Below are 26,880 nucleotides of genomic sequence, written 5' to 3'. Positions count from 1 at the left end.
TTCTTGCAATATATCATAAAAAAAGTACAAGATGTAAAGCTTAAAAGATATACCAGATGAGTTCTTTGATCCACGTAGTGATGATATTGAAGTCTGCGTCTCAGCTACACTGTAACACAGAAATTAAGAGTGGAAAGATTAGACTTTGCTCATTTTCAGACAAGACAATGGTGTAAGTAATACTCCAGAACACAGAACTCTGCACTATGCAGAAAAAAAACTAAAACAGGTACGCTCAACAATATAGCTTCCATGCAGTAGGGCCATGTTCCAGTTATCAGAGAAATTGGTAGAGAACAATACACAATTGTTTGGTGGATCAAATAAGCAAATTTAATTTATGACATATAGAGGGACACATTTTCTCTCATTTCATTTCTGAATTAAATTAAAATTTACTGATGTAAAACTTTCTGAGTAGGAAAAAATATATACATATATATATTGTTTAATGCTTTTGAGCACTAATCTCACCTTTTTTTCACATCGTCCCTATAATTTGTGCCAATCTCACTGGTAGAGCTCACTTCATCATAACCTGAGCAAGATGCCTCTAGGACTGCTTGGTCCACAGAGCTGCGTGACTCCCTCTTTGATGGGCTGTCTGGTTTCTCATCTCCTGATTCTGATGAACCAATGTCAACCACCTCGCATTGCGGTGTTGCAATTTCCACTAGTTCCAGAGAAGCATCACTATCATTCTCATCTTTGTTTCTTGCAGCTTGAGTAGTACCTCCATTCTCCTGCTTTGGAGGAGTGGATGTAGTGACTTTTTCTCCTTTAGAAACCTTTCCACTCTTGACTTTTCGGATGGGCTTAGAGTCATTTATATCCTGTTCTGTGTCACTGTTCTCCGGCACATGAGCTGCCCTCAGAGTTTTCTTTTTCCTTAACTTTCTTCTCCTCCTGTTCCCTTTCTCTGCAGGGACTACAATGTTTGCTGTCTGTTGTTCAGACACGTCTGCTGACAGTTTGGGGGTTTTATCCACTGGCATTTCTAAAAGGACTGAACGATCTAGAAGCGAGGTGCTACACTGATCCAGTAAAAAGCTTTCAGTCACTTTATCACTTGTTTCTTTCTTGTTGAAATCAGACAGCGAATGAGAAGGATTTTCAGAAACTCCAGCTTTCCCCCTGTCCCCAGCAGGCTTGTGAACATTTTGATTAGTGTGTTGGAAACAAGCTGTCAGCTCTGACAGGGATATGGTTGCAGAGATAACTGGATACACCGAAGTTTTCTGGCTGATCTCTTCTGAAGAAAAGAGACTAGTGTTATATTCAATCTCCACAGCAATATTTATTCAAAGTTTGCTTTCCCTGCAATTTTCTGTTAATACTTAAGTATGCATGTAAAGAACATACTCCTATGTGTTCAAAGGATATGTACACATGCAAATCTGCTATTTCAATTAGCTATCCGTCCTTTAAAAAAGGTAGCCGGGGAATAAAATATTTACCCACGTACACAGAATCAAAAGAATGGGCAAATCATTCAAGTCACTGGCTGACTGAATGCTCTTAGATTTCTAAGAAAAAGACATTGGTGAATCCTACATTGTTGGGTTAAAATGCTGTCACCCTTTACTGTGTTCTCCCTTACCAGCAATCAGCATTACTGTAGAAGACTGGTATTAACCAATGCATGCCTAATACACTTCAGCTGCTCAGTGACATAGCTTATGCTTGACCCAAGAAGAAATTAATACTCGGATGAGGTATAAACATTTACTGCGTTGAATTATACCAGGGTGAAGGTTCACAAACCCGTATAATCTGAATACATCTCTAACATCACTCACTCCTCATTTCCACAAGAAAGGGCAAAGAAGGCACTTGGTCACTTAAAAACAAACAAGAAAATAATTGGCAGCTTAATCTGAAATTCCTAACCCCCAAATTACTGATTCTTAGCATTCAGAGTACTGTAGATATTAAAAAAAAAGTGAGTAAGGAAATTAATTCAGTGCAAGAAAATTGAACTACTCAATTCCCCCGGTAGAAAAGCAGTTAGTAGTCCCTCAGAATGCTGGCATTGAGAGGAAATAGGCTCTTCATGCTTCACCGGTAGGGCCTAACAAGAACACAGACTACTCTTAATGCAGTTGGTCATAATTTTTTTAAAAGGCTTTCAAGCATGCATTTTTCCTTTGTAGGTAGATTTTCAGCTACCAATATTCTTTATAATGATGCAGAGTAGAAGAGAAAAATTATCAGGGAGGTTTTAAGGTATTTTGTTAACTAAATTATTCTGAGAGGATATAATGTGAAAATTCATGTTTCTTTTATTTTTAAAATAAAGCTATTAGACTGTAGATGTATAAATCTACAGTTTGCATATATTTAACAATTTTAAAAAATGTGGAGTCCATTTGGATGTGTTCTAAGGATGGTCCCACTTTCTAAGAGTAATAAATTGCAAAAGGACTACACAAGCCAATGGGAGTTCATTCCTGCACAACAGGCTGCAGGTTTGACACCCAGCTTGTATTCTTCTGGGAAAAAAAAAAAAAAAAGGGCATTTCCGACATTTTCTTATAACTATTTTTAAAGCAAAGAAAAGCCACACATACCTTCCTTCTGCTCCACAACTTCTGTTCGTGAAGCACATAGAGAGTTCTGGAGTACACAATTCTTATTTTCTTCTGAGCCTTTTGGAGACACAGGTTCTCGTTTAACTTGTACTGAGGAGTCTGCAGGAGTAGTCAATGTGAGGCCAGAAGATGACTGGAATGGAGCTGGTGTGTTGACATGAACAGAAGCTCCCAGTGGAGGTACAGGAGACAAAGTGTCCAGAAGGGGCAAGAAGGAGCCCGCAGGAATCAAATCAGCTGCCACCTGAGATTTGCTATTTCTTCTCTCACTTGAGACACTGCTGGAAAGTTGCTCTGGCAATTCAGAAGGTTCATATGTTTCTAATGGCAAAAGAGGAAAAAAAAAAAACATAATTTACAGATTCTTGCAATAAAAGTGGTTCCAAGAGCTCATTTTTTCTGGCAAACAGACAAGGAAGAGAAAAAGTTGCAAAACAGCCACTAGACAACATTACCTGAGACAACAGATCACAGCTGAGCAATAGACAGTTCAATATGGAAAGCCCTCAATTTTGTTCCACGTTTTAAATGAGTCAATTTGAGTTAAATGTAATTTTTACTAGACACCAAGTTCAAACAACATGCCAGTTAGCATTCCACTGCTGTAGTTTGTTAGTATGTCCTACCTTGTAGCCCTTGCAAGATCTGGATTCTCTGGCTTCTCAGTGTGCTCATTTCCATTGTTATCTGCAAAAAAAAGTAGTGATTTAAATCAACTCTACTTAAGGCAGTGTCTCAGGCTTCTAACTTCTAGTTCAGACAGTCTCAAAAGCCTACTGTTACCTGTTGCTTTAATACAAGGAAACGTTGAACCTCAACATATGCAGCTTGCAGGGCAGCCCTAGCCTGCAAGAGACTGCTGTCCACGCTATTCAGGGACTTGCTCAATTCTTCTTCCCTCAGTGAAATAGCCAACAACTGGTCTACCTGAGAACGCTCTAGAAAAAAAAAAAAAAAAAAAAAAAAAAAAAAAAAAAAAATAATTATAAATAGAAAAAAAAAAAAAAAAAAAAAAAAAAAAAAACAATTTAGCAATAATTGTATATGGCAATACATTAAAATAAATTACATGTGATAGCTAAATAAATACTATAATCTCTGAATGTAAAAACATACATTAAGTCATGCATTAATAGTTGCAGAAGAAGCTGAAGAAGAGTACGCACAGGAACATTCACGTATTACATGGAAGAAGAGTGAAGTCAAGAATTTCTCTTTATGGGATCTCAGCTTTGACTCCAGTAACTTTTTTTTTTAATTGTAGTTTTGCCAGCATTGACTTAATTTCTTGAACAAAAGAAGTCACCCTCTTCCACAAAGATCTTTTGTTAGCATATATAAAGTACAAGTACACAATTTTTATTAATGTAATCAAAAAGGCAAAGACAAATTAAACATGAATTAAGCTATTCAGTTCATTCAGAGGCCATGAAAAGACATATTAAGACAAAAGGAAACAAATGCTAAAACCATTTACTATCCAAGATAGCATTTGGGCAGTGAGTCTTTTGTTTGCCATCTCATGACACAGTCCCCAATCCCCAAACTCTGTACTCAATGAAAGATCCTCCTTTTTCAAAGATTTCACTACAGAGATGCTTCAAGCCAATTAAGTTTCACTTTGTGCACTGCTCAGCTTCACTCAGGTTATAGCTCCTTTTAGTAGATTTACACAATGACACGGTGCTAGAAAAGTCTCTCTTTTGCATTACTTTGCTCTACGTCAAATGCATTATTAGAGTAGTAGTCTCTGTAGTAGACAGTAGTCGTTGAAGATACAGGCTGATAAAAAACACCTTTTCACGTAGGGAAAGACTAGCTCCTGCAAGATCCATATTAACTGCCCTGCATTCTGAACAACCCAATAGAAATTAAGAAAATTAAAAAAGAAGAAAAAAAGAAATGTTACATTTGAAAGCTGTGATTGTAGCTTAGCTATGAAAACTAAGCTTCTGGTCCTAAAGCTCCCAGACAGTGATGTAATGATTTAGCTCCCAAGAAAATATTCTTCCTAAAAGACAGATGATTAGTTTTGCTATTTGGTGATATGGACATGCTAGATTTCTTTGAAAAAGGCCTGTCCGATGCCAAGATTAGAGCTGCTTTCTTTGTTGAGGAGAAGGAAGGAATGAGGTACTCTATATTCATTTCAATTACATCCAGGGAAGGAATAGTCAAAATTGAACACAGCCCAGGTTACTCAGTGGCTCCTGTACAAGTTTCTGGTAAGAACATCCAGAAGGAGAACAGGAAAGCTGAACTACCGAACTAGAATGGAGTGATGGGTACTCTTTTCCCTTCAGAACTTGTCAGAAGAGGTAGCAAGACGCTTTCCTGTGAGCAGGGGAAAGCAATGGTCCCATCTGTGAAACTGTGAACATGAACTGCAAGCAGGAAGGAAGCACAAAGTCTTCTCTTAGAAACAACCTCTGACATTAATATGGGACTCTTCAGAGAAGAATGCGTTACGATGACAGTAGAAGGCAACACTGGGGACAACTTCATTAAGTCAGGGCTCATCCCGAATGCCTCTAAACAAGTATAATTTTGAGCAAGCCACAAACAGGTAATAAGAGATAAAAAAGGCTTGTTAGGCAATGGTACAAATTGGGAAGAATCCAGAAATGTCAGCCCCTGTTCCTCTGCATCTTGTACTGTAAAATGGAAAAATTAGAATATTATTCAAAGAGGGAGATACCAGTGGATTCTTTCATGATTTTAAATTTCAGTAGCCCGCTCGAAGTTGGGACTCCCACAGAAGGAGAGAAAGAGAAGGGACTCCACTGTATCTGGTTGCTCTGGCTCTAATCTTACAGGTCTTGCAGGCCTGATAGGAGTTTACCCTATAATCTTCAGTAGAAGCCAAGAAGCACCAAAGTAACATTAAGGAACTGCCGTTTTAGCCAAGTCAGAATACTATTAGGTATTTGTAACCTCTATCCTAGACAAATATATGCATGACAGTCACTCACCTTTTTTACCTTTGATTTTTCTTCTTTTATTATTTCTTTCTAGACTGGGGATTTCAGGAGAGGATCCCTCCTACAAAAACAAACAAACAAAAAAAACACCACACCTTTATTTAAAAAAGTTGCAACGGCAATTTTCCCAAATCAAAAAATCAAACAATCACATTCTCAAGAAGCATCACTTGTACCCACAGGGAAGAAAATACACAGCTTTGCACATTCTCATATAATTTGTCCTTCCCTCTCCTCTTAGAAGTAGGGAGGGCAACAAAGTGGGTGCCATGTTTTCATCTTAACTAGGATGAAATATTGAATAAGCAGGCAGCCTTCTACATGATCAGATGTTCAATACCACACATGGTTCCTATTTTCTGCTTCACAGATTTGGTTGATAGTTGATGGAGACAGTGAAACAAATTCAGATGGAGAAAGTTGTGGCTTAGAGACAAATGGGCTATCATTTTAAATATTTTTTACCTCATTTGAAGTACATTATTTTTAAATATTTTAACAAATCTTGTTTACTAGCATAGTGTACCAATTACCAAATCAAAATTAGAGAGCATTTGGTGTTCCTACTAACTGGAAAGGTTAAGCAGAAGTCCTGTGCTAAAAAGAAGACTGAAATGAAAAAGATTCTTAATAACTAAGTCAAATAAGCCAATTAGTTTGAACTTATCAATGCACAAGACAACCAAATGAAGAAAAAGTCCTCCTTACAGAGATCATTCAAAGGTGGAAGTAACATATTTTAGCACGCCAAAGTTGCACAAAAATTGTACACTTACTCCTGTTGCTCTTCGCTTCTTTCCAATTCCTTGGCTGTCATTCTGCTCAGTACCAGATGTGCAACTACTGTCTGTAGCTGCATCTATGTTATTAGACACTGCAAGAAGTACATCATTTGAAGTCGGAGTATTTTCTTCTGAGATTTCCAGTACATTTTGCTTTTCAAGAAGAGGTGTTCTCTTATCAGGTGTCTCCTGCTGTTGTTTTGTGAAGCCTGTGACCTCAGAGGTGGCCTGTAGGCTATGTCTCCTTCCAGTAGTGTCAGTTCTTTCAGACATAAATGGTGACAAAGGAAGAGAAGAGGTCTCCCGTTTCAAGTCAGCCTCAATGTCAGCTCTTGCCTCATATGCAGATGTTATGCAATGTGAGTGGCTGGCTGCAATTATTTGCCTTTCCTTGCTTTCTTTTGTTTTGGCTTGTTCACTGAAGAAACTATAAGTGGAAGGGTTTCTGTCTGCAATGACACTGCTTTCAGAAAAGCTACGTTTTCTGGCTGACCCAGGCACTGCTAAGGAAATCCCTTCCCACTGGAATCCTTCCAAAGTAGACAGATCAGATTCTTCAGTGAGTTCTAGACCCTCTTGATCATTTTGAACAAGAGGCACCATTTCTATACCAAACCTTAAATGAGAAAAAAAGAAAGATAATTACATATGTAAGAAACCAGCTGAAAAAAGACTCCCCTTTCCCCAGTTGCACGTTACTGTTTTACGAGATGCAGCAACTCATTACACTGGTATTCTGCACCACTTCTCACGTGGCAATTGAATTGCTTTTGTGTATCACAAAATCAGATTTTGTTGCTAAGAACTGACAGCATGATCTCCAAGTCAGGAAAAACAACAACAAAAAAAACACAAACAAACAAATACCTTCATTAGCTTTTAGGGACTCTTAAAATTTAAATAGCATGCAGCAGATCTGTTCATTCTGTTTTTACATTCTTCCACTTACTAGAATTTGAAATGCAAATGTGTTGCTAGTGTCCATAGTCAGATATTAAGCAATGATTATGAACTGACCAGAACCTTTTCTGAGCAGCAAACTACTGTTACTCATTTGTGAATAGACTTCCACAGCTGCAATCACAAAAACACCAAGTATTTGCACATGCAAAAGACAGCTGTATTAGAATGCTTCATTCTGAAGTCCTAGTTTTAGGATTCTGGCGTTCTCTTAAGACCTGGAGAAAAACAACCCTCGCCCCTAAACAAACACACACATGGTTAGACTTGAAAGCTACCAACCTTGGTAAACCTTTGCCAAGTTCCTGTTTCTTCTTGGTTACCTGCTGGATGACTTGATCCCAGTTGACATTTCGTCGGGAAGCGCTAAGAATTTGCCTGAGGGTGGGTTTAAGCCCTGACTCCTTTTCAGTCTCACTTCTCCGATGGCCACTCACATTCCGAATGCGCCGTGCGTTATTCAGATTGGGCTCTGGAAGATGTACTCCCACTTTGCTCTTCAGACTAATATGTCGTGTTAGATCTCTTTGCAGAGAGGCAGGGAGGCCAAGTTTGCTTAAATCAGGAAGGAGGAGGCCTAGTGATTGGCTTCCTCCTTTCTGCAGATCATGATCTGAAGGATTTTCAAAACCTTCCATTTCAAAGTGAGCACGTGTCTTGACCTGCTCTTCATCACCTTCTCCTTCCTGGGAGGAGGTTTTCAAACCTACATCCAAGTGGTTCTGATTGCTTGATGGAGAAACTGTGGATTCCATCTGCAATGCAGAATGTTTTAGATCAGCAGAAGCAACGCTTGCAGCAGATGGCTTTTCATCAGCTTCCTTTTCAGAGGCAGCAGGTTTACCTTCTGCAGCGTCACAGGGTAAACAAGAACTAACAGAAGGACTCAGCTTTTCAGCTCTTGTTTCTGACTTCTCGCTTCCTGTTAATTCATCATCACTCACATCTTCTAGTGAATCTAGTCTGAACTTGTTATTCGGTGATACTTTCTCAGTTTCTTCCATATTCTGATCACTTGTATTCTTACAAGAGCTTAAGGGAGCATTTTGCAATGAGTGATTGGATTGAACATCTTTGGATTTTTGTTCTGCTTCACTCAAGTTATTAACAGGCTCTCCAAGATCACTGCTAAGCATGTCTTTGTTGCCATGTAAGTTAACAGCACATGCACCATGCAGCTTTGATGAGTAGGAGGGGGAGTTGTTAGTTTCCAAGTTCAGTGCATTAAAATGGTTCTGCTCTTCACTAGTAGCTGAGGATAACAGCAGCCTGACATTTTTTAAGTTTTTTTTTGTGTCTTGCTTTTGGGAAGACAACTTCATGTCTGTGATATTCAGAAGAGGAGATTTCAGCAATGGCATCTTACTACTTCTGCCATCATCTTTGTCAAGTTTTTCATCACTGCAACAGTCCTTTCCTACCTTGCAAGAATCAAGGTAATCTGCGGTTACATTAGAATGGGAAGATGCTTCCCATTTTTTAAGTTTTGGGAGGCTCACGCTGGCTTCACAAGTTTTTCCTTTACTTGATGTTTCAGTAAAAGGTATAAACACAGCATCCATTTTATCTGGAGTTTTAGAAACATTCTCTTCAGACCATGGTTGCTGCTCTGCAGCTTTCTGGGATGGGTAGGGAGTCCAGCGATGTATTTTATCTCTGGAAGGACTCCCACTTTTTCCATTGTTTCTTGAAATTTTGTTTTCTGGTTGCTTGGAAGTACTGAAATCCAACGCCCCCTCACTTGGAAGTTTATCGCTAGTAAAATCAAGTGAGTCAGTCCTCTTACTTCGATCTCTGTATGGCAGAACATCAATAACGTCCTTCTCCTGCCACTGCCACATATATCTTTCCTTATTATATTTAATTGGCTCTAATGAATATGCAACTCCAGAGCTTCCAAAATTCCAGCTATTTGCACCGTGAGGATTGGACTTCCAGTTTCCTCCATAACTCTTGGAATTCCAGCTAGAAAAATTACCCGTTCCTTCTGAGTGCCAAGTAGAATTTCTCCCCCTGCCACCGTGATGCCAATTTAATGTTGCTCCTCCTCGCCCACTTGGGTGCCAAACACTTCCAGAATTCCCATAGTTATGCCGATTTGAAGGGCTTCCTGAAACATTTTGGTGCCACCCAGAGCGTCCCCTTGGGCCACCTGGATGCCTGTTTATATTAAGGTTCCTCTGAGAGTTTGAAAATTTTCCTGGTCTAGGACTAATATAATCATCCTTTTCCCATTTCCAGTCTCTTTGTGATGCATTATGATGATGCCACGAAGACTGATCATAAGCTTCTCTTTCTTTGTACGCAGCTCTTTCTTCTCGCCTTCTCTGTGATCTCCTATCATCACATTCTAATTCTTGGTTTGCACAGCATGCTTCAGCTTGCCTACAAAACATTTCAGACAAAAACTGATGCTATAAATAAATAGATAAATTCTGTTGCTATCCCAACTAAAATCCAACGCTACAAAAGCCCCATCCATTTAACTTGCACTAGGAAGAAAATGTTTTATATAAGAAGAAACAGAGACCACTTATTTAGCTGCTTTACTGTTCAGGGTTCTGTAATGTTTGACTATCAAAACTAGTTGTACCTTTGCCTAAACCTGGTATTTCAAAATTGCTCTTACAAGAACGAGTGATTTGATGCAGGGACAGTTCAATAGACTAGTTCTTCATTATTTTTAAGTCAGAAGAGAATATTCCTTTCTATTTACTAGGTATTAGACTAAGAGAACAAACAAAAAGAAAGCTTCCTTCTATTGTATAATCTTTGCAATTTGAGTAGTCTTGATAGAAAGAAGAAAAAAATTAGATTTCCTGAAGACTACTCTGTTGGTACTAGATAGCATAACTAGAGTGAATTGGTACAAAATAGAAGGAAAGCTAGGCTGAGAGAAGCCGTTATTCTACTTATCAGAGAAAACAATTGAGATCATGTGCCAGTTTATTAAGCTTAAGTAAAAACACAGATTTGGAGCATCCATAGTAGTTGTGCCTTGGATACAAAAAATATTTTGTCTTGTTTTAACTAACAGACAAACAGTCCACAGCATGCAATGACAAATCTGTAAGAGCCTCCCAGAAGCACCAGCTACTGCCCTTTGGATAGTACTTACACTTGGCAGTCTGTCACGAACACGTGGTAAATTATCACATGTACATTTAAAGATAAATGCTACCTTAATGCTGACAGCTATTCCCAGGATCAGCACTCTAAATATTCTAAGCATTTATTCTATCAAATTAGGAATTTTTAATAAAAGCGTTTCAAAAGCTGATTACAGAAACAGCAGCCTAAGTCCCTTGCTAAGCGACGCCGAAAGCTTTCACACCACTCTGTCTGCTAACACAAACAGATTTACTGGTATCAGTTAAATGAAAATTTATATTGTATCAAGTCCTAGGATTTCAGCATATTCAAGTTTTGCTAAAAGATGCACAAATAATTACTGTCTAATGGAAAATGGGCTACTGCATGAGATAATGCGAGCTTTAAGACAATAATTCAAAGAAATTATGCGTCAGTGATACCTTTGGTTCTAGGAGCTGACTCAACTAGATTATGATCTAATGGAAACAATTTTGCTATATTAGTAAATTTAGCCATGTACTTTTTTTTTTCCAAACCTGCATCCAACAGAGATTTTATAAGATTTTAGTTGCCTCAGAATACCACTGTACTGACAAGCATTACTCTTTTTACCACAGAACTAAGAAAAATGATGTTGTTACTACCTGCACCAACTGATAGGAAAACATGACCACCATGCAGCAACCAGGATACCCTAGTATGACAGAATGGCTTAAAAACTACACAATCTCCTTAGCTTTGTGCATTTTGAGACACTAACTGAAATTTTCAGTCATAAGCAAGATCTTCTTTCAAAAATCATGTGGCTCTTTAATACCATTGTCATGCTGTAAATCTATTGAAACAATATATTCCCAGCTGGAACATCACGCTATCAATGGACACTTGGAGAGTCACATGCAAGACAAAAAGCAGTACTTGTTACTCTCTGCAGCCTTCTGTTACACAGTCAGCTACTAGAATTATCTTTAGCTGATAGTAAGCAGCAAGGTAAAACACGAAAGAAATTTCATTCAAGGATTATGGGATTTCAGTGTGACACTAACAGAACAATCCAATTCACTTAAAAAAATAGACAAATTAAAGGTTTATAACGAAGCGTTTTCAGCAACAGTTTTGAAAAGGCCAGGTTCCTACAGAACCATGCTCCTACCCCTCAGACGACAATACTAGCACCGTCACATTTACTGAATCCTTCAGTTAAAATGCACATCAAATATTAAAATAACAGCATTAAACCTCTCAAAGCACAAGATTCCACATTAGGGACTTGAGCACAGCATAACCGTTTGTTTTAATCTATAATGGAGAATAATTGTACTTCCTACAAATAGTGGATCAATAGAACATTTTGCAGAATTAAGTTTACATACTGAAGTTATAATCTCCACACAGTTCTCCTGGACAGCACTCATACAAGTATACTGGCTGCATGCAGCTTACATTTCATGAGCATCTAGTGCTTAGGAGCATATCACAACTATACCAAATGTGCTTCTGTGATGCTACATCTAAGAGAAGAAATGAAAACTCACCGGTTCCGTTCCTTCCTTTGCTTGATTAATTGAATGAGTTCTTTGTCAAAGTATTCTTCTTCTGCCTCCTCTTTCTCTTCCGCTTTATCATGGGCATCAATGTTGTCTTTGTGCAGCTGGCTGGAGATGTGCTTGGCATATGCTGACAAGCCCACCACTGTCACCCTGCACACCTGGCACTCATGGTTGCTGTCCCTAGGAAGAGAGGCAGAGGGTGGACTTTCAATTCTGCCAACAGGCATGGTAGATTATCTCTGGTCTTACTTTGTTTCCTCTGAAGGTGCCTGTCTTTAGCCAACAGCTTGTGACCAGGCTTTGCTCAGTATATTTAAGTTACTTGAATTCTTTGGCTTTTTCATTCAAGGTCTAATTTTTTGATGGTAAGTTCTTAATAGATTTTTTTCCAACAATCAAGAGGCAGAAGACTTGGTAATAAAGCTGTGTAACTGGTAGGAGAAATTCTTCTTGAATTGTTGTACTCAAAATCTTTTCAGAGGAAACAGAGTGAGCGAGGAGGCAGAATGGAAGGCTTACAGAGCTAGCAGAAGCTGCTCTGAAGCCCATCCATGGTGCCAGCTGCACTGGGGAAGCCTGGTGACAGCTTCTACATTTAATCTTTGCCTTGAGCCTTCCCCCAGCGAAATTTAGAAAAAGGAGGAGGCAGTACGTGGATACAGCCAATCCTAATAGAGCACAACCTAAACTGGGACAGCTGAGACTGCTGCCTGGAATCCAAAGCCTCCAGAGCACAGCAAGTGATGGGAGGGTGTCTTCAGTTCACTGTACTTTATTTGGTTCAAATGTGCATGAGGTCTGCTTTCCACTTTAGAGGACATATCTTAAAAAATACAGTAATTATTTCAGCTGGAGGAAGTTGACAGCTGTGTCAGACAAATGGCTTCACTCATGTTTCAGCGAATACTGAACTAAGGTTACAACTTTTTTCTTTTTTTTTTTTTTTTAAGAAAGAAATTCATATTTCTAAAAATACCTTATTTGTTCTCCTGACAAATCCAATTGATACTCTGGTTAAGGAAATAGTTTTTTAGTAATAAACCTAAACAAAGAAAGTATGTTCACTAGTTTAAAAAAAAAAAAAAAAGAAAAAAGAGCATAGTCCACTGCAGACAATCCAAGTCAGGACTCACTGCCTGCCTCGACAATGCTTTATACAACTCTGTCATTTAATTCATAAAAACAGGTCTGCATAACCCCAAGGCACACTCAAGACTGAAGTCTTGTGGCGGTAGCGTTATAGTACCAACACAATTCATGACTGGGGTTAAGAAAATGGGATCCATAAATGAAAAAAGACAAGTATGAATCCACAATTTTTTAAAAAAGAAAAAGTAAATTGATAAAAAGATTAGAAGATGCACCTTCACTCTAAATATTATATCACCATGCCTACTGGAGTGCTTAATAGAGTATCTGCAGCTAAATACAAAACAGTGTTTTATTTTTGCTACTGCTATGTTTTTCCTCCTAACAAGGAGGAAATATTTAACCAATTAAATCATTCAAGCACCAGCAGAGGGGAGGTTGTTTTTAATTTAAAGTTTAAATTTAAAAAAAAATCATAAAAATTATACTTTTACAATTCTGTTTTTGCATGTTGCTGCCTGGTTCCAGATGAAACATTTGGATAAGTTTCAGTTACAAAGCCAGTAGGCTTACAGATTTACCCTGTGTTGTTTGGAGAGGTGTACTTCGTTTTGTACACTTTATGCTCACCAAAACCAGTCCAAGCCTAGATTCTGTATATCACAATCCAGGCTGTCTCATTAACCCAATGAAAATAACCATATACAATCAGTGAATTTTACTAATGCATTGGAAGAATGCTCTTTGCAATCATAAATGACCCAGGTATGGTATGCATTGCTAGTAAGTTTTGTTTTTAACTTCGGTCAGCACACAAGGCAAACTGCAGATCATAAGCTGGTTTCTTGCTGAAAACGGTGTTCTGTTTCTGTAACGTCCCATGTAAGTCACAAGGACACTTCAACAAGAAACATACCTCAAGGAGGTACTAATTAGTTTTTTGAGAACACTCCAAATCCTTCCTACGGCCAACGTATCAGTTCTTTCATAAAACTTTCATAATTCTCACTTACAGACTGACTAAATACATGCAATGTTTCTACAGTATTTGGACAAAGCCAGTGAGTTTATAACTGGTCTAAAGACAAAGAACTTGTTTCTCTCACTTCTAACTTGTGTGATTTGTTACTAAACTGTGGTTTTGGACCATTCAAAAGTCTGGAAAGAAAAGACTCAGGGGGGTAAGTATTACAAGTCTAATCAAAACAAGCAAAAAAAACCACACCCACACCTCTTTACCTCCACACACTACAAGTAAAGAATTGTCTGAGAGCTTGGATGGTTACACTACTGGGAAATACGATTTCTTTGACTTTTTTCCTTCCCCCATTCCCACTAATAGCAGCCGTAACTGGGCGCATTCCCGCCCCACACACTAATCTTGTCTACGCATTTCCCAACCCTAAAGGTCAGAGCTTCATCCCTTCTGAAACACCACAGTCATAGCTGTTCAAAAAGAAGTCCAGAAGCAGATTGAAATAAACAACTAAAAAATATTCTCAGTATGATCACATCACAGAGCTTTATTTTTCTGCATGCGTACTTCAGATGGCAGACTTGATGTCCTTCATGCAGGAGCATTATTTCATATGTAATTTATTTTTTTTTAAAAAAAAAAAAAAGCTTACTAAAGAATTGTATTTTACATCCAGTTCCCATTACATATCACAGGGAAGAAGACCTCAAGAAGAAGAAAGGTTTCAGAAAATTGCTCTAGCTCTTGAGATTACCAAGTTACCACTTTAGAAGGAGAAAAGCAAGAACCAATATATGCACCTCCTTTATTTACCTCTTCCCTACAGGAAATCTAAACAAAGTGACTTCTACCTGAGTGACTTCTAAATTTGAAGGTAGTAAGATGCCGATATAATACACTTGGATGGTATTATCTTCTCTCACACAATGCGACCACCCTTATGAGGCTGTTACGTTCCAAGTAGAAAATGTAAAAAACAAGCATCTTGCTTTACAAGGCTGTAAAACTCCTAAAAAACTTCTATCAAACTGAAATGGGAAGGAGAGAGGCACAGAAGAAGAGAGCAAGGCTGTTACCACACAGTAAAAAATGAAGTCCATAAATCCTTTTTGAGAACAAATTTCTTCTATGCATTCCTGTAAAAGAAGGGATGTAGACAGTTACCTTTAACACTAAATTTCTATTATGAAAATGTAATTCTGATGAATCGAGTTTAATTTTATATCAGTCTTAAGGAAATAGGAAGCCAAGAATAGTCAAATCCCTTGCAGGCTACTGTGGACATATGTGACTTCTAAAAATTAGTGTCACCTGCATAAATTTGTCATAAACTAGAAAAATACTGATTCAGAAACCCAGAAATAAGATACCAAGATACTTGACATTTTAAGCTGTAATCCCATCATTTTCTGTCCCTGTAGCTACCCTAATCTCAGAATCCTTGTCTGAATAAAGTCTAGATTAGAAATACTCTACAAGTTAGCTGACCAGAAGGCCTATTTAGGCTTCTAACTAGGCTTCTAGAGCTGAGGACATTCTGGTTTCTGAGCAACCACTTCTCAGCTGTTCAGAAAGAGAACAAATTATTTCCACTCTCAACAGTACAGATACTGATGAGTACGATATGCCTGATCCCAGGCACATTTAAGAACGTTCCTAACTCCCAAGACCCACTTGTGTGGGGCACAGCAAAGATGAAAGCAAGATGATCAAGGTTTTTTTTATTATTATTTCTTTCTAAATAAGCAGCTGAACTCTGAAGAAAAGACAAAGCGTTAAGCAAGAGATGGCAACTGTAGCGGAAACAAGGCAGTGGAAAGAAAGGAAGTTACTGTTTTTATGCCCTCCCTCTTTAATCCAAAGCAAGTTTTATTTGAAAAATGAAATAGCTGCCAAGAAGCTGTTTCGTACATTTCCTCAGTGTGACACAATAACAACTTTATCAATTGGAAATCTGGGCAACTTTTCTGAATCTCATTGAAACAACTTTAAGCTCAAGAGGAAAAGATTTCTTAATTTTCTTTACCATTTATTTTAATATTTTGATAGATCCCACAGTGTCTGTGTAAAGACAGACTGATAAGAGAGATTCTGAGAGCAGAAGTTCTTTTCCCATTTTACTAACCTGTCATGAAGCCTCAGACAAATTAATCAAATATTAGGTGGAAGTAGAAACTGGTTAACAGTTTACTGACACTGAATATGCAGCTTGAGGTAAACAATATATTTTTATCTACACAACATAAAATTTATATAGTAGTTGAAACAGCAGAGCTCCAATCCTAGCTGCAGTCTTTGTGCATCAGACACAACAGGAACTTGCTGCAGACAAAAAAGTAGGTTAGAGGGTGGTCGCATGCTGGAACAGGCTCCCCAGGGAAGTAGTCACTGCACCAAGCCTGTCGGAGCTTAAGCAGCGTTTGGACTGTGCACTTAGTCACATGGTGTGAATTTTTGGGGAGACCTGTGTGGTGCCAGGAGTTGGACTCGATGATCCTTGTGGGTCCCTTCCAACTCAGGATATTCCATGATTCTATGATACAAGTACGATGCCTTGCAATGCCTTGACTGTCCCGCAATAATTTTTTTTTTATTTCATTGCAACTTATAAATGCTAGCAGATTTAAGTGGGCATTCTACACATTTTCTGGAAGACTTAAAGGAGAAACACATCAGGCTGTTAATTTAGACAAACTACAACAATAATTACCAATTACACGGAAGAGTAGCATAAAATATTATACAGCTGTCTCAAGCACATGTATGCAGCTGCACTATATATGTAATGCAATCCTGCACTCCAAATGTGGACTCTTTTTTTGGAGCTACACATATGCTTTGCACACAAAATATTACCTAAGACAAATAGATGTCTAACTTTTGCTAGTCTTGAAACATTATAAAATAAAGCAGTTTAGGAGGTTTACTAGAATTCAAACTGACAAAATTTAACTATGTTGACATTAGCATCTAACATAATATGAACCAGTCTTAGTTTCAGTCTGCTTGTGTTCAATAGTTAATTCTTTAAAAAAGGGGCCTGGAGCAACAGCAGCTGCTCCCATTTTGCATTAAAAAAATGAGAATAAAAGCTCATGAACTGAGAAATAAGGTGAACAGAAGCAGTCCACAATTTATCTTCCTTGGATTTAAGACAGATGTCCTAATAAAATGGATTTCTAACACCTAAGAGTTGAAAGAAAATAACTTCCTATTCCTTTAAAAGGTGTTGAAAATAGATGTGCTATTTTCATATGAAATCTGTGGTACATGATGACTGTAAGTCATGATTATTGCCTATGACTATTGTCTGTAAGTCAAATTTCTAAGCGCAGACCATCCGATCTCTGGCTACCTGAAAAGCTGAAGAGCAACTGAAAGTACTTTCAAGTACACTCTGATTGCACCCCGATTCCATATTATCAGTATGATATTTTACTACTCTTGAAAGCCCTTCTGATTTCCAATGGTTATAATTAAATCCATGGAAGCCACCATCCACTCTGGCTAGTAATTAAACAACTGGACCAGAGTGGCAGAGAAACAGGCTTTCACAAGCACAGATTAACCTTCACATCCAAGATGTCAGACTTCTTACAAAGGTTTAGAAGATCAACAATTTTTTCTGCATCATTTTAAGCTTTTAAAGATGATTTTAAAAGATGATTTTAAAATACCTGTGTTCATAATTCTGCTAAAGGCAAAATTCTAGTGCTTCCAAGAAGTCAAAGAAAAACAGCCAAGAACTAAAAAACACATTTCTGTTTGGTCAGTTGGGTTTTCTTTTGTTTATTAATTCACTACAGTCCAAAAATGCAGCAGAGATTTTTTTCATATCATTTGTTTCAGTTAGCAAACCTCCCGAGTTTTAGACTTTCAGAGAATATGGTCATTGCCAGCTTTATCATAAAGCATGCAAATATGTGATGCATAAAATAAATTGTGCAATTCAGCTTGTATGGGAAATCACACATGAGTTCTTCCAGAGTATAACATACAAACTGCACCGCGAGGATGGATTCAAGATTGTTCTCATACCTTCCCTTCAGGTTTTCAAGTTCTCTGTGGTGAAGCATGCTTCTCATGTGTTCTTCCATTTCCTTCAACCAGGAGAAAGGAAAGTAGAAATTGTCATAACAGAACAAAATGGCGTATTGCATTTGAAAAGCTCACTTGTGAAAACTCTCCTGCCTTGCAGGAAGGCATACCCTGCTCCTGTAGGGCTGTAGCAGTTGCTTTTCCTGTTTCTATGACCATGAAAGCGTAAGTAGTCAGAGTCTTAGAAGTCATATAGTGTTACCTTCCCAGCAGAAGGACACACTGGAGTCATTAGAATTCAAGAAGGCTGCAGAATTGCAGGAGAAAGGAGTGTACGTAGCAAAAATTGTTATACTGATTTTTGACAAATTACTGCTGATCATCATTTTTGTTAAGTCTCATTGATACCACTTCCCCACCATCAGAGCAATTAAAACACTGTTTTCTTGTGCAATCTCAGTAGGTCTCTCTGTATCTGTATTGACATAGCTGCAATTTCATTATCAAATACTATTTTACTCTGCTAGCTGCAGTTCAGAAAGTGAAATGAACATAACACATCAGTTTGATGTTTATAGCAACCTTGATCCACAAACTGCAGTGGTAGTGTAATTAATTGGGAATGAAAGAAAGCTCCTGAAAAAGAGTGTTGAGTGTTCATAATTCAGGGAAATAAAGCAGTTCAGAAGATTCCACTTTCTCTTGGTGTTTGAGCCAAAACGTTTGGAAATCTTCAAAGAACAGGTACTAATCACTATCCTCCTCAGACCTCAAATTCCCATCTGCAAAGGGAAAGCAACATCTTCAACCCTCAAGAATTGTCTGAATTAATACATTGGCATTTGCAAAATATTTATGTACTGGGTGGCTAAGCAATATACAAAAATTAAAAAACACTGAGCTGTAGTGCAGGCTTTGCATGATATCCAGTAAACAGAAGACACATACTAAATGGCAACATTAATTAAAACACTTGTTGTGTTGTAGAATTCCACATTCTCATCCATATGGAACCAAGACAAAAGTCCAAAAAGGAAAAAAAGTGTATTACATAGTACTCCTAACACAGCACAGCTAATAGATGAATGGGTTTTTGAGTGATTCACTTTATTATCTTGATACAACAATATTAAAAAAAACTCAAAGCCCTCAGTATTTTTTGCATTCAAAATGAAGGATTCTGCACAGCTCATTTCAAAAAGATGCTCTAAAGCACATATAAATATACTATTTGATTTGTGATAGAACTAGATCAATACATTCCTGAGGCAGGAAAAAACCTTCAGGAGTTTCCATAATTTTAAAATGGAAGTACTACTTACACACATTTAGTAATAGTATCTACCGATGTGAGATGTAAATTATTACTTACCTTTTTGGAGCTGTACACAATGTGACATAATATGCATTTTCGTTCTCGAACCATGCTTATTGTTCTGGAAAGGTCTTATCCTATACCTGCAAATAATTTACGAAGAACCAACATTCAGACTTGTATTTTTCTTTAATTGGTTTCAGCAAGCATTACTATTCATGCAAACATCTCTGCAGAGTTCCTTTAAGAGAATACACACCTCTCACACAGTCAACATTCTTCAGGAAAGATGAGATAGTTTTGAGTACTCCTCTAAATTTCTCTTAAAAAAAAAAAAAAAAAAAGATTTCTCTTGCTTTCACTTTTTTCCCCCTTGTCCTCCAAGACATGACACTCATCATGACACTCATACTACAAGCAAGCAAAGATCTGTAGGATTGCTCCCAGATACTCAAATCAGATTAACAAAAAATTTTCCAGCTAGCACAATGAGATGGAGGTAAGGAATTGAAGAAAACAAGCAGGATAAACTCACATTTTTATTACAGTACACAGGACAACTCAAGTAAGAAAATCTATAAAGATCTATAAGGACCTAGGAAAATGAAATGAAGGCTATTCATGACAACCAAGACTGCCAGCCTTCATGTTTTATCAGTCCATTTATTCACTGTAAAATAAGACCTAAAGTGATTTAAATTCAGTATTTTTCTTCTTGATCTCCTGAAGAATTACACGTGTGTGTACTGAAATACCCAAAAATGTTTTAAATATATTGTCTAATTTTTTCGCATGGACACAACATTTATTTGAAACATTACTAAAGGCTATAGATTTTCATTAATTGTTCCCAAAGGTACAAAACTATTATATTCTGGAGCAAAGCTTTTAATAAACATTTTAACACTGATCCACAGAAAATGTGAATACATGCAAATGAAGTATCAGCAGGTTAAATTATTATTTTTAATCATTTTGATTAGTTCATAAGGAGAACAATTAAATTAGAGGTACCTCTATGTCTAGGTTAGGCACAAGACCTGGAGTGGTGCAGAGTTTTGAGTGTTCCTGTGCCTTTATGGATTCTTTGTCAAAAGCTGTTACTAATAATTCACGTAGATTTTGCATTTATCCACGTTCTATTTCCAGATCATAGAAAGTATGACTTGTTTGTAAACATACTAGCTTTGAAGCTAACTTCTTTAGCTGTTGTCTCAGTTTGAGTGGAGATTAGAAAATGAGATACCAGCATCAGAGATAACCTCCTGGAAAACCTATGGAAGTATAGGAGCACATCATTGATGTACTGTTTACATATAGATCCGTGCAGCTGCAAGAGATCTAAGAGAATTATTTATTACTGTACACATGACAGGTTTGAATGCATACTCAATCCAGGAGAGCTGTTTGAACCTGATTAATTTGAAGCCACTCCTGAAAAGCAAAGTATGCAAATGCTTGCACCAATTTTGCAAGAAATCACGCTCTACTTCGCCCATACTCTTCACTTGCACTACTTTGTCATTTAATGGAATAATACCCTATACCTGTTTAGGATCTTGCTCAAGACTACTTCAAGTACCTACAGAATTTATTCTGCACAAGGGTAAGGCAGCAGCAAGGGACTCAAACCAGGCCAAACAGACCAGTAGAGCATGGCGACTGGCTGACACCAGTTATCACATCACGATGAAACGCTTGCACAAGCAGAACTAACATTACACCTGTTTCGGCTAATTAAAACATATAGTAACTATACACGATTACAGGAAGAGTTTTAGGCTAACTGCCCAATCAACTGAGCATTACTTATGACAGAGTACTAAAAATACTAATGGAATTCAAATGCTATTGGATGTCACTATGAAAAGCGAAGCTTTCACCTCCAGAGAGAAGCCCTTCGAAGCAAGGGCTCAGAAGCAATGAGATTTTGTAGATACTACAGAACGCATATACAATGACTGGGAGAGGACAAATCCACATTCTATTTCCAGACCACCTCTTGACTTAGTGCCTACACAGAAATAAACCACTCCCCTTTCTCACCAATCCTGCTATAAAAGCTAAGGCTCACTTCATTGAATTACTTTAATTTCACTGCAAAAATTTTTCACAAAAAGCATTATAAATTCAACGTATTCCCTCATTCACTACCTAACAGTAACAAGAACCAGAGAGCTTCTGAGCCATGTACTCAGTAATTGCATTTCCCTCATCAAACACTGGCCTGGTCAATCATAAAACTTTCATGCTGATAAACTAAAGAAATGGAGCTTTTTCTGCACAAACGGAGGTCTATCTAAATTCCTTTTAAAGAAAATAAAAATCCTACACTTAAAAACTGAACAACCTTCAGGCCTTTATCAAGTTTTCCAGCTTGTGCTTTTCAAGTCACCAACTTACCACACAGCACAGAGAACTACTTCTTAAGGGGGCATCAAGGGGAAAGGAGCCAATGCAAAACCAAGCACAGTCGAAGAGTGACCAGAAATAAGATTTTGCCAAAAATAATCACCGTCAGAAGAAGCAAACCTCAACAGCAGAATGTCAAGCCTTCAAAACAAATGAGATGTCACAACAACTACCTATTTTGAGGGAACGTTACCAATCAGTAGGGGGTTTTTGTTTGTTTGTTTGTGTGAAAGCAAAGGGATGGATATTTTTTACAACTCTGTGATGTAAATGCAATTTGCCCACTCCCTGCACCTGCCCAGAGCCTGGAAACAGCACACACATTTAATTAACTTAAGCAAGTCTGTCAGAACTTTTGGAAAACACTTCTCACAAGTAAAAATAACCTACAAAGAAAATAAGGCATTAGACTACTTCCTGCTACAACATCCATTTGCCTCCAGTTATTCAACCTCACCGGATAGCATACATTAAAAATGCATGTCAAGGCTAAATCCGCTGCAGATCAGTGGCTGAACACCGACTATATAAAGCCACAAGTGCCCCAGAGTGGGGCGGGCAGCCCGGCATTCCGGCTGCCTAGGAATCCTCAGCAGGCCTCAGAGATGGGCAGTGCCAGGCCGACAAAGAGCCAACCTACACACTGTGTGTCCCTACAGACAGCAGCAGTGACTCTACACCTGACAAAAACAGGAGCCTGGAAGTCCATCACGGCATGATGTCCTTCAGCAGCATGTTCCTCAGCCCCTCACGGGGATGTCATCGTCCTTTTGCAGCAGGGAGCTCTCTCCTGGGGCAACTTGGGTTGCACAAATAGCCAGGCTGAGTTGTACGAGAGTACCACAGCTGCCACAGACAGGGCAGGAGAGGAGTGTAGAGATGAAAGAAGCAAGGAAACCTTTTGCTGGTTGATTTCCTTCCACCTGGAGGGAAGCCTCTGGGCTATAACAATGAGAAAGGACTGAAGTAACCGCTACTAGGCTAGAGCACAGGTAGTTTGGTTAGCAGCAAAACTTATTTTGCCCATCTGCTGAGAAGCCTGGTCTTCACAGGAAAACCTGGAGAACACCACAGACATTTGAAAGTGGTATGCAACCACCTATTGGGACAAACTGACGTTACATAGAAAGTCAAAAGCATAATCAAATAATGATTTATTAAAGCCTAGCAAAAGGGAGAATTTCTTAAGGAAAAATTCTTATGAGTATCAAATCAGTTCCCTGTCCTACATCCCGCTCCAAAAGCCCTTGTACAGACTGCTGTACAAAACCAAGTAATTCACCGTAATGAAGAGGGCCCTATAGTCATATTTCAACTCCTCAAGCAGAAGTTATATGGAATAAAGCACCAACATTCAAGAACTACCTTTCCTTCCCAGAATCACTGCCCTTGAGGCACCCGAATTCACTATGCATCTGCTTGCTAGACTCTTTCCCCAGTTACCTGAACGTTACTTCTGGGCATATGTGGGAGGTATTTTAGCATTTCTGCAGAGATGCTGATCTCTGCAACCCGGTCTGATCAACAGCCAAAAACTTATGGACTTACTATGCCATGACTAACAGCATTATTTTCCCCAGCACATGAACAGTTATGCATTACACAAACTAGTTTGTGGTCATATTTTTTTTTGAACACAGCAAAGGAAAGAACTGTATTGCAGAACAGTAGTTACAATGCTTGTATGAGATGCAAAACTTCATTTCAATTCCTCTCTGCTTCCCTGTGATTTAACTTGATCCTCATGACTGAGGGTCCCTGAGGGCAGCTGGAGGGCACGGGAGACCCCTCAGCACTGAAGCAGCATTGCTGAACAGCAAAAGCTGTAACTGAGCTGCCAAGTGATCAACTATTTTGACACTGAGCCAGGAGATAAGAGTTGTTCCATGGATCAAAGTTGTCTAAGTTCCTGTTAAAAGCAATGAAGTTAACTACACTACCCTAGAAGACATCTGCAGGAAGTGCTCGTATGTGATCCCATGAATACTGCCTTTCTTTTTTTTTTTTTTTTTTTACAATATACAGGGAAGGTATACTGGAGATAAGACCATAGAGAAGTACCTTATACAACAGACCAGCACGTACACAGGAACACCTGGCATGAACACAGACTTTTCATTAACGACCACTTTTACTACAAGCAAAGCTAAGAACGGGCTACAGACCAGAAGAATATATATGCCTTAAATCACAATCAAACTGGGGCTTTCTAATTTCCTATATATAGGAAATGCTAATAATCTCCCAATATCCAAACTAAGCTTTCCTTGCTGTAAACTGAGACAGTAATACCTCCCCAGTGAAAGTAAATACCTTACTGCTATCTTACTTATCACACTGGCAGATTCAGGAATATACACTGCCCTAATCTGAATGGAAAGCTGTTCAACATCATTGCTGTATGCTGTCATTTCTGAACCTAGGAACCACACACATGGACAGCTGTTGTTTTCTCCTATATTCCCAGTTCTTTTTCAGACTTATACAAACTCCATTTCCTCATGCATTTTCCTAAAACTCTTCATTTTCTGAGCATATTAAAATTCCTGTTCCTCTTTCCAAATTGCCTGCAACACTGTTAAGAAAAACTGGACACAGTACCCCAAATGAGACCCCTATCATCACCCTTTGGTGAGGGGCCTTTTACTACCATTATAGCCTCAAACGCCAATTGCTAAGGATTCAGACAAAGTTTTAATAAGAAGCAACACCACAATCCACAAGACCTGGGACAAATAGCCTATTTCAGTTAGATATATCTGTGACTTCTGAAAGAATTCCTGTCAGCTTATTCTGATAATCTTGTGTTGCTTTGTAAGAGATCTTCAATGAACAGACTCATATAAGAAAGAAATAAGTACAAAATTAAGCAGTTGGTATTTCTGCAACATTTGGCTGTTTTATTAGGTTTGTATTATTGTTATGTTTTTCTTCCCCTTTCCTGGGTATTTGAGCTTATGGTACCCGTCACAGGTGAGCAAGCTGCGTCTCTTTCACAGACTGGAAGTTAAGAACAGGTACACTGAAAACAAATGAAAACAGACTGCTTTACATATCCTATCTATTGCAGTTCCACAGAAGCAGGTAGCTGGCTTGAGCAAAATGACTCAAGACTCCCTAACAAAGGTTTACATATCACATACTCAGACTTCCTAACAAAGGTCTGTGCACTAGAGAGTATTTAATCACTCATTGGGCTCTTTATACAGTCACAACAGAGCATTAAACCCCCCGCCCCCCCGCAGAGTGATTTGAGGCACTCAAACCAAGGTAGTCAGGTCATTTGTCAATATATGGAACTTCAGTCACAAGTAAATTCAAGCTAAGGATCCCAAACATTAGGCTGGAAGTCATCAATGATTCAGCAGTATAAATACAATCTTCTGTCCAAATTTTCACACCTCTGCAAGACAGTCATTTCGTTCCAGTGACGAATATTCAGGGCTCCATCAATTTGGGATCAAAATGTATAATAGTCCACGTCTAAATGAAAAAAAATCCCTTACCCAACAAATACTTTTTTTTTTCTAATAAAACAAAAGCATTTTTGTAAAGCATTATATTTTTTCATTTTTGTATAATCAGCTCAAGTCAAGTAACATCTTAAATCTTATGTCACCATCTGGTGGCAGAGTTCACAGAAGACAAGTGCCAGATATTAAGAATAATTTTATCAAGCAAGATTTGTCTCCAGATATCTTATGAACTTTATCTTTTAAAGATAAAGCAGAAAAACAATGGAAAAATGTCTTCATTTTATCTAGATATCTTAGTATCCCTGTACATAGCTTGAGTATGTATTTACATGACAGCCATTGTCAAGATTTTATTCTTTGCACTGAATAAATATCAGAGCCCTGCACAGGCTATAATGCGTTTGGCTGATATCTCTTCAAACACATGACGTTTTTGGTCATAGGTGCTAGAAGTTACATAAAATTTGGTCACAGTGACTCAAGTGATGGACTAACACGGTTTGGCTAAAAACAACTATTTGCTTGAATTGAGAGTACTAGAATATATAGCATCTATTTACAAAACTTTACATACAAGGATCAGTCTGTGATGAAACACACATGGTGATGTAAATACAGTTCCTTTTACTGTCAGTTCTGTTGAAGCCAAGCAAGGACTGAAAAAATACAGTTGCCTTTAACAGGGGAAACAGCCTCTTCTCAGGTCAGGATTGGAATTTATTTCCTAAGGGAAGTAAGTTACAAGCTGAACTTCACTGGCCCTCGAGGCCTGCAATATTCACCCCCAGACACTGCAATCCTAACGGGGAGCTACTTTCAAAGCTCAGCAAACCCATTAACGAAATTAGGAACTATCAGATCAGCGAAACAGTTGATCAGCTTAATGAAGGAATTGAGGCTTGGCTGAAAGAGGCAGGCAATAAGAGACAGCAAGAAACAAGCAGCAGAGACCTAAGACAAGCAGCCCCGGGAGCTCCTGCTGCAAACAAAGGCCGTCGCTCCCCAGCCCTCTCCTTGCGGGTCACTCCTCAGCACCTGCCTGTCCCACGAGCCTCGGCAGAGCTGTACCGCGGGGAGAGGGAAGGAGAACGGTACACCACTGCAGCGAGCACCGAGATTACACCGGTATGAAAACAAACCCTGTACTTCAGTGGAAATAACAAACCGAGCCCTTACAGAACAACCCCAGAAACGCAGCACAAACACTGCGAGGCTCTGTTTGCCGCGTGTGTAAACTTTTAAAAGCCCAGACCCAGGAGCACCGCTGGGAACGGCTCTCCGCTTAAGCCCGCACGCTCAGCGCTGCCCGCTAATGCTCCTCTGCTCCGCCGCACCTCGAGCCCGCTACCGGGAGCTGACCGCCGCCTCCCCTTGGGCTCGCGGCGGGACGCACCCCCGCCAGCCCCGACCCCCCGCTGCCCTGCAGCCTCCCCCGGCAGGCCCGGAGCAACCCCTGCTGCCGGTACTCACCCGCGGCGCTCCCCGGCGGGGCAGCGGCCCGCCCGCCCGTCCCATCCCCGCCGGCACCGAGCGCTCCCCGCCCGCCCGGGCCCCGCCGCCGCCGCCCTGCAGCACCAGCGCCGCGGCGCCCCCCGGAGACCCGCGGCGCACGGGTAG

At 39.0% G+C, this 26,880-nt stretch overlaps 1 protein-coding gene across 2 annotated transcripts in view; it reads right to left on the bottom strand.

The window, feature by feature from the left end:
* Window positions 1-26,795, bottom strand: part of ZNF106 (zinc finger protein 106) — a 39,891-nt gene extending 13,096 nt beyond the window's left edge. The window contains exons 1-12 of one of the 2 annotated variants that reach the window (XM_035328091.1): window positions 26,734-26,795; window positions 19,433-19,518; window positions 18,061-18,122; window positions 11,943-12,137; window positions 7,597-9,699; window positions 6,349-6,970; window positions 5,564-5,633; window positions 3,375-3,529; window positions 3,218-3,278; window positions 2,571-2,912; window positions 475-1,252; window positions 54-109 (exon numbers count right to left, since the gene is read on the bottom strand). In XM_035328091.1, coding sequence (XP_035183982.1) covers window positions 54-109; window positions 475-1,252; window positions 2,571-2,912; window positions 3,218-3,278; window positions 3,375-3,529; window positions 5,564-5,633; window positions 6,349-6,970; window positions 7,597-9,699; window positions 11,943-12,137; window positions 18,061-18,122; window positions 19,433-19,486 — 4,498 coding nt within the window. In that variant the 5' untranslated portion in view covers window positions 19,487-19,518; window positions 26,734-26,795. The remainder of the gene's footprint in view (window positions 1-53; window positions 110-474; window positions 1,253-2,570; window positions 2,913-3,217; window positions 3,279-3,374; window positions 3,530-5,563; window positions 5,634-6,348; window positions 6,971-7,596; window positions 9,700-11,942; window positions 12,138-18,060; window positions 18,123-19,432; window positions 19,519-26,733) is intronic. The other variant, XM_035328092.1, reaches the window with a different exon arrangement.
* Window positions 26,796-26,880: the final 85 nt, after the last annotated feature.

Source organism: Oxyura jamaicensis, chromosome 5 (assembly GCF_011077185.1).
Source record: "Oxyura jamaicensis isolate SHBP4307 breed ruddy duck chromosome 5, BPBGC_Ojam_1.0, whole genome shotgun sequence".
Taxonomy (NCBI): Eukaryota; Metazoa; Chordata; class Aves; order Anseriformes; family Anatidae; genus Oxyura; species Oxyura jamaicensis.
The sequence above is the reverse complement of the archived record's forward strand: the minus strand, read 5'-3'. Positions and strand labels throughout refer to the sequence as shown.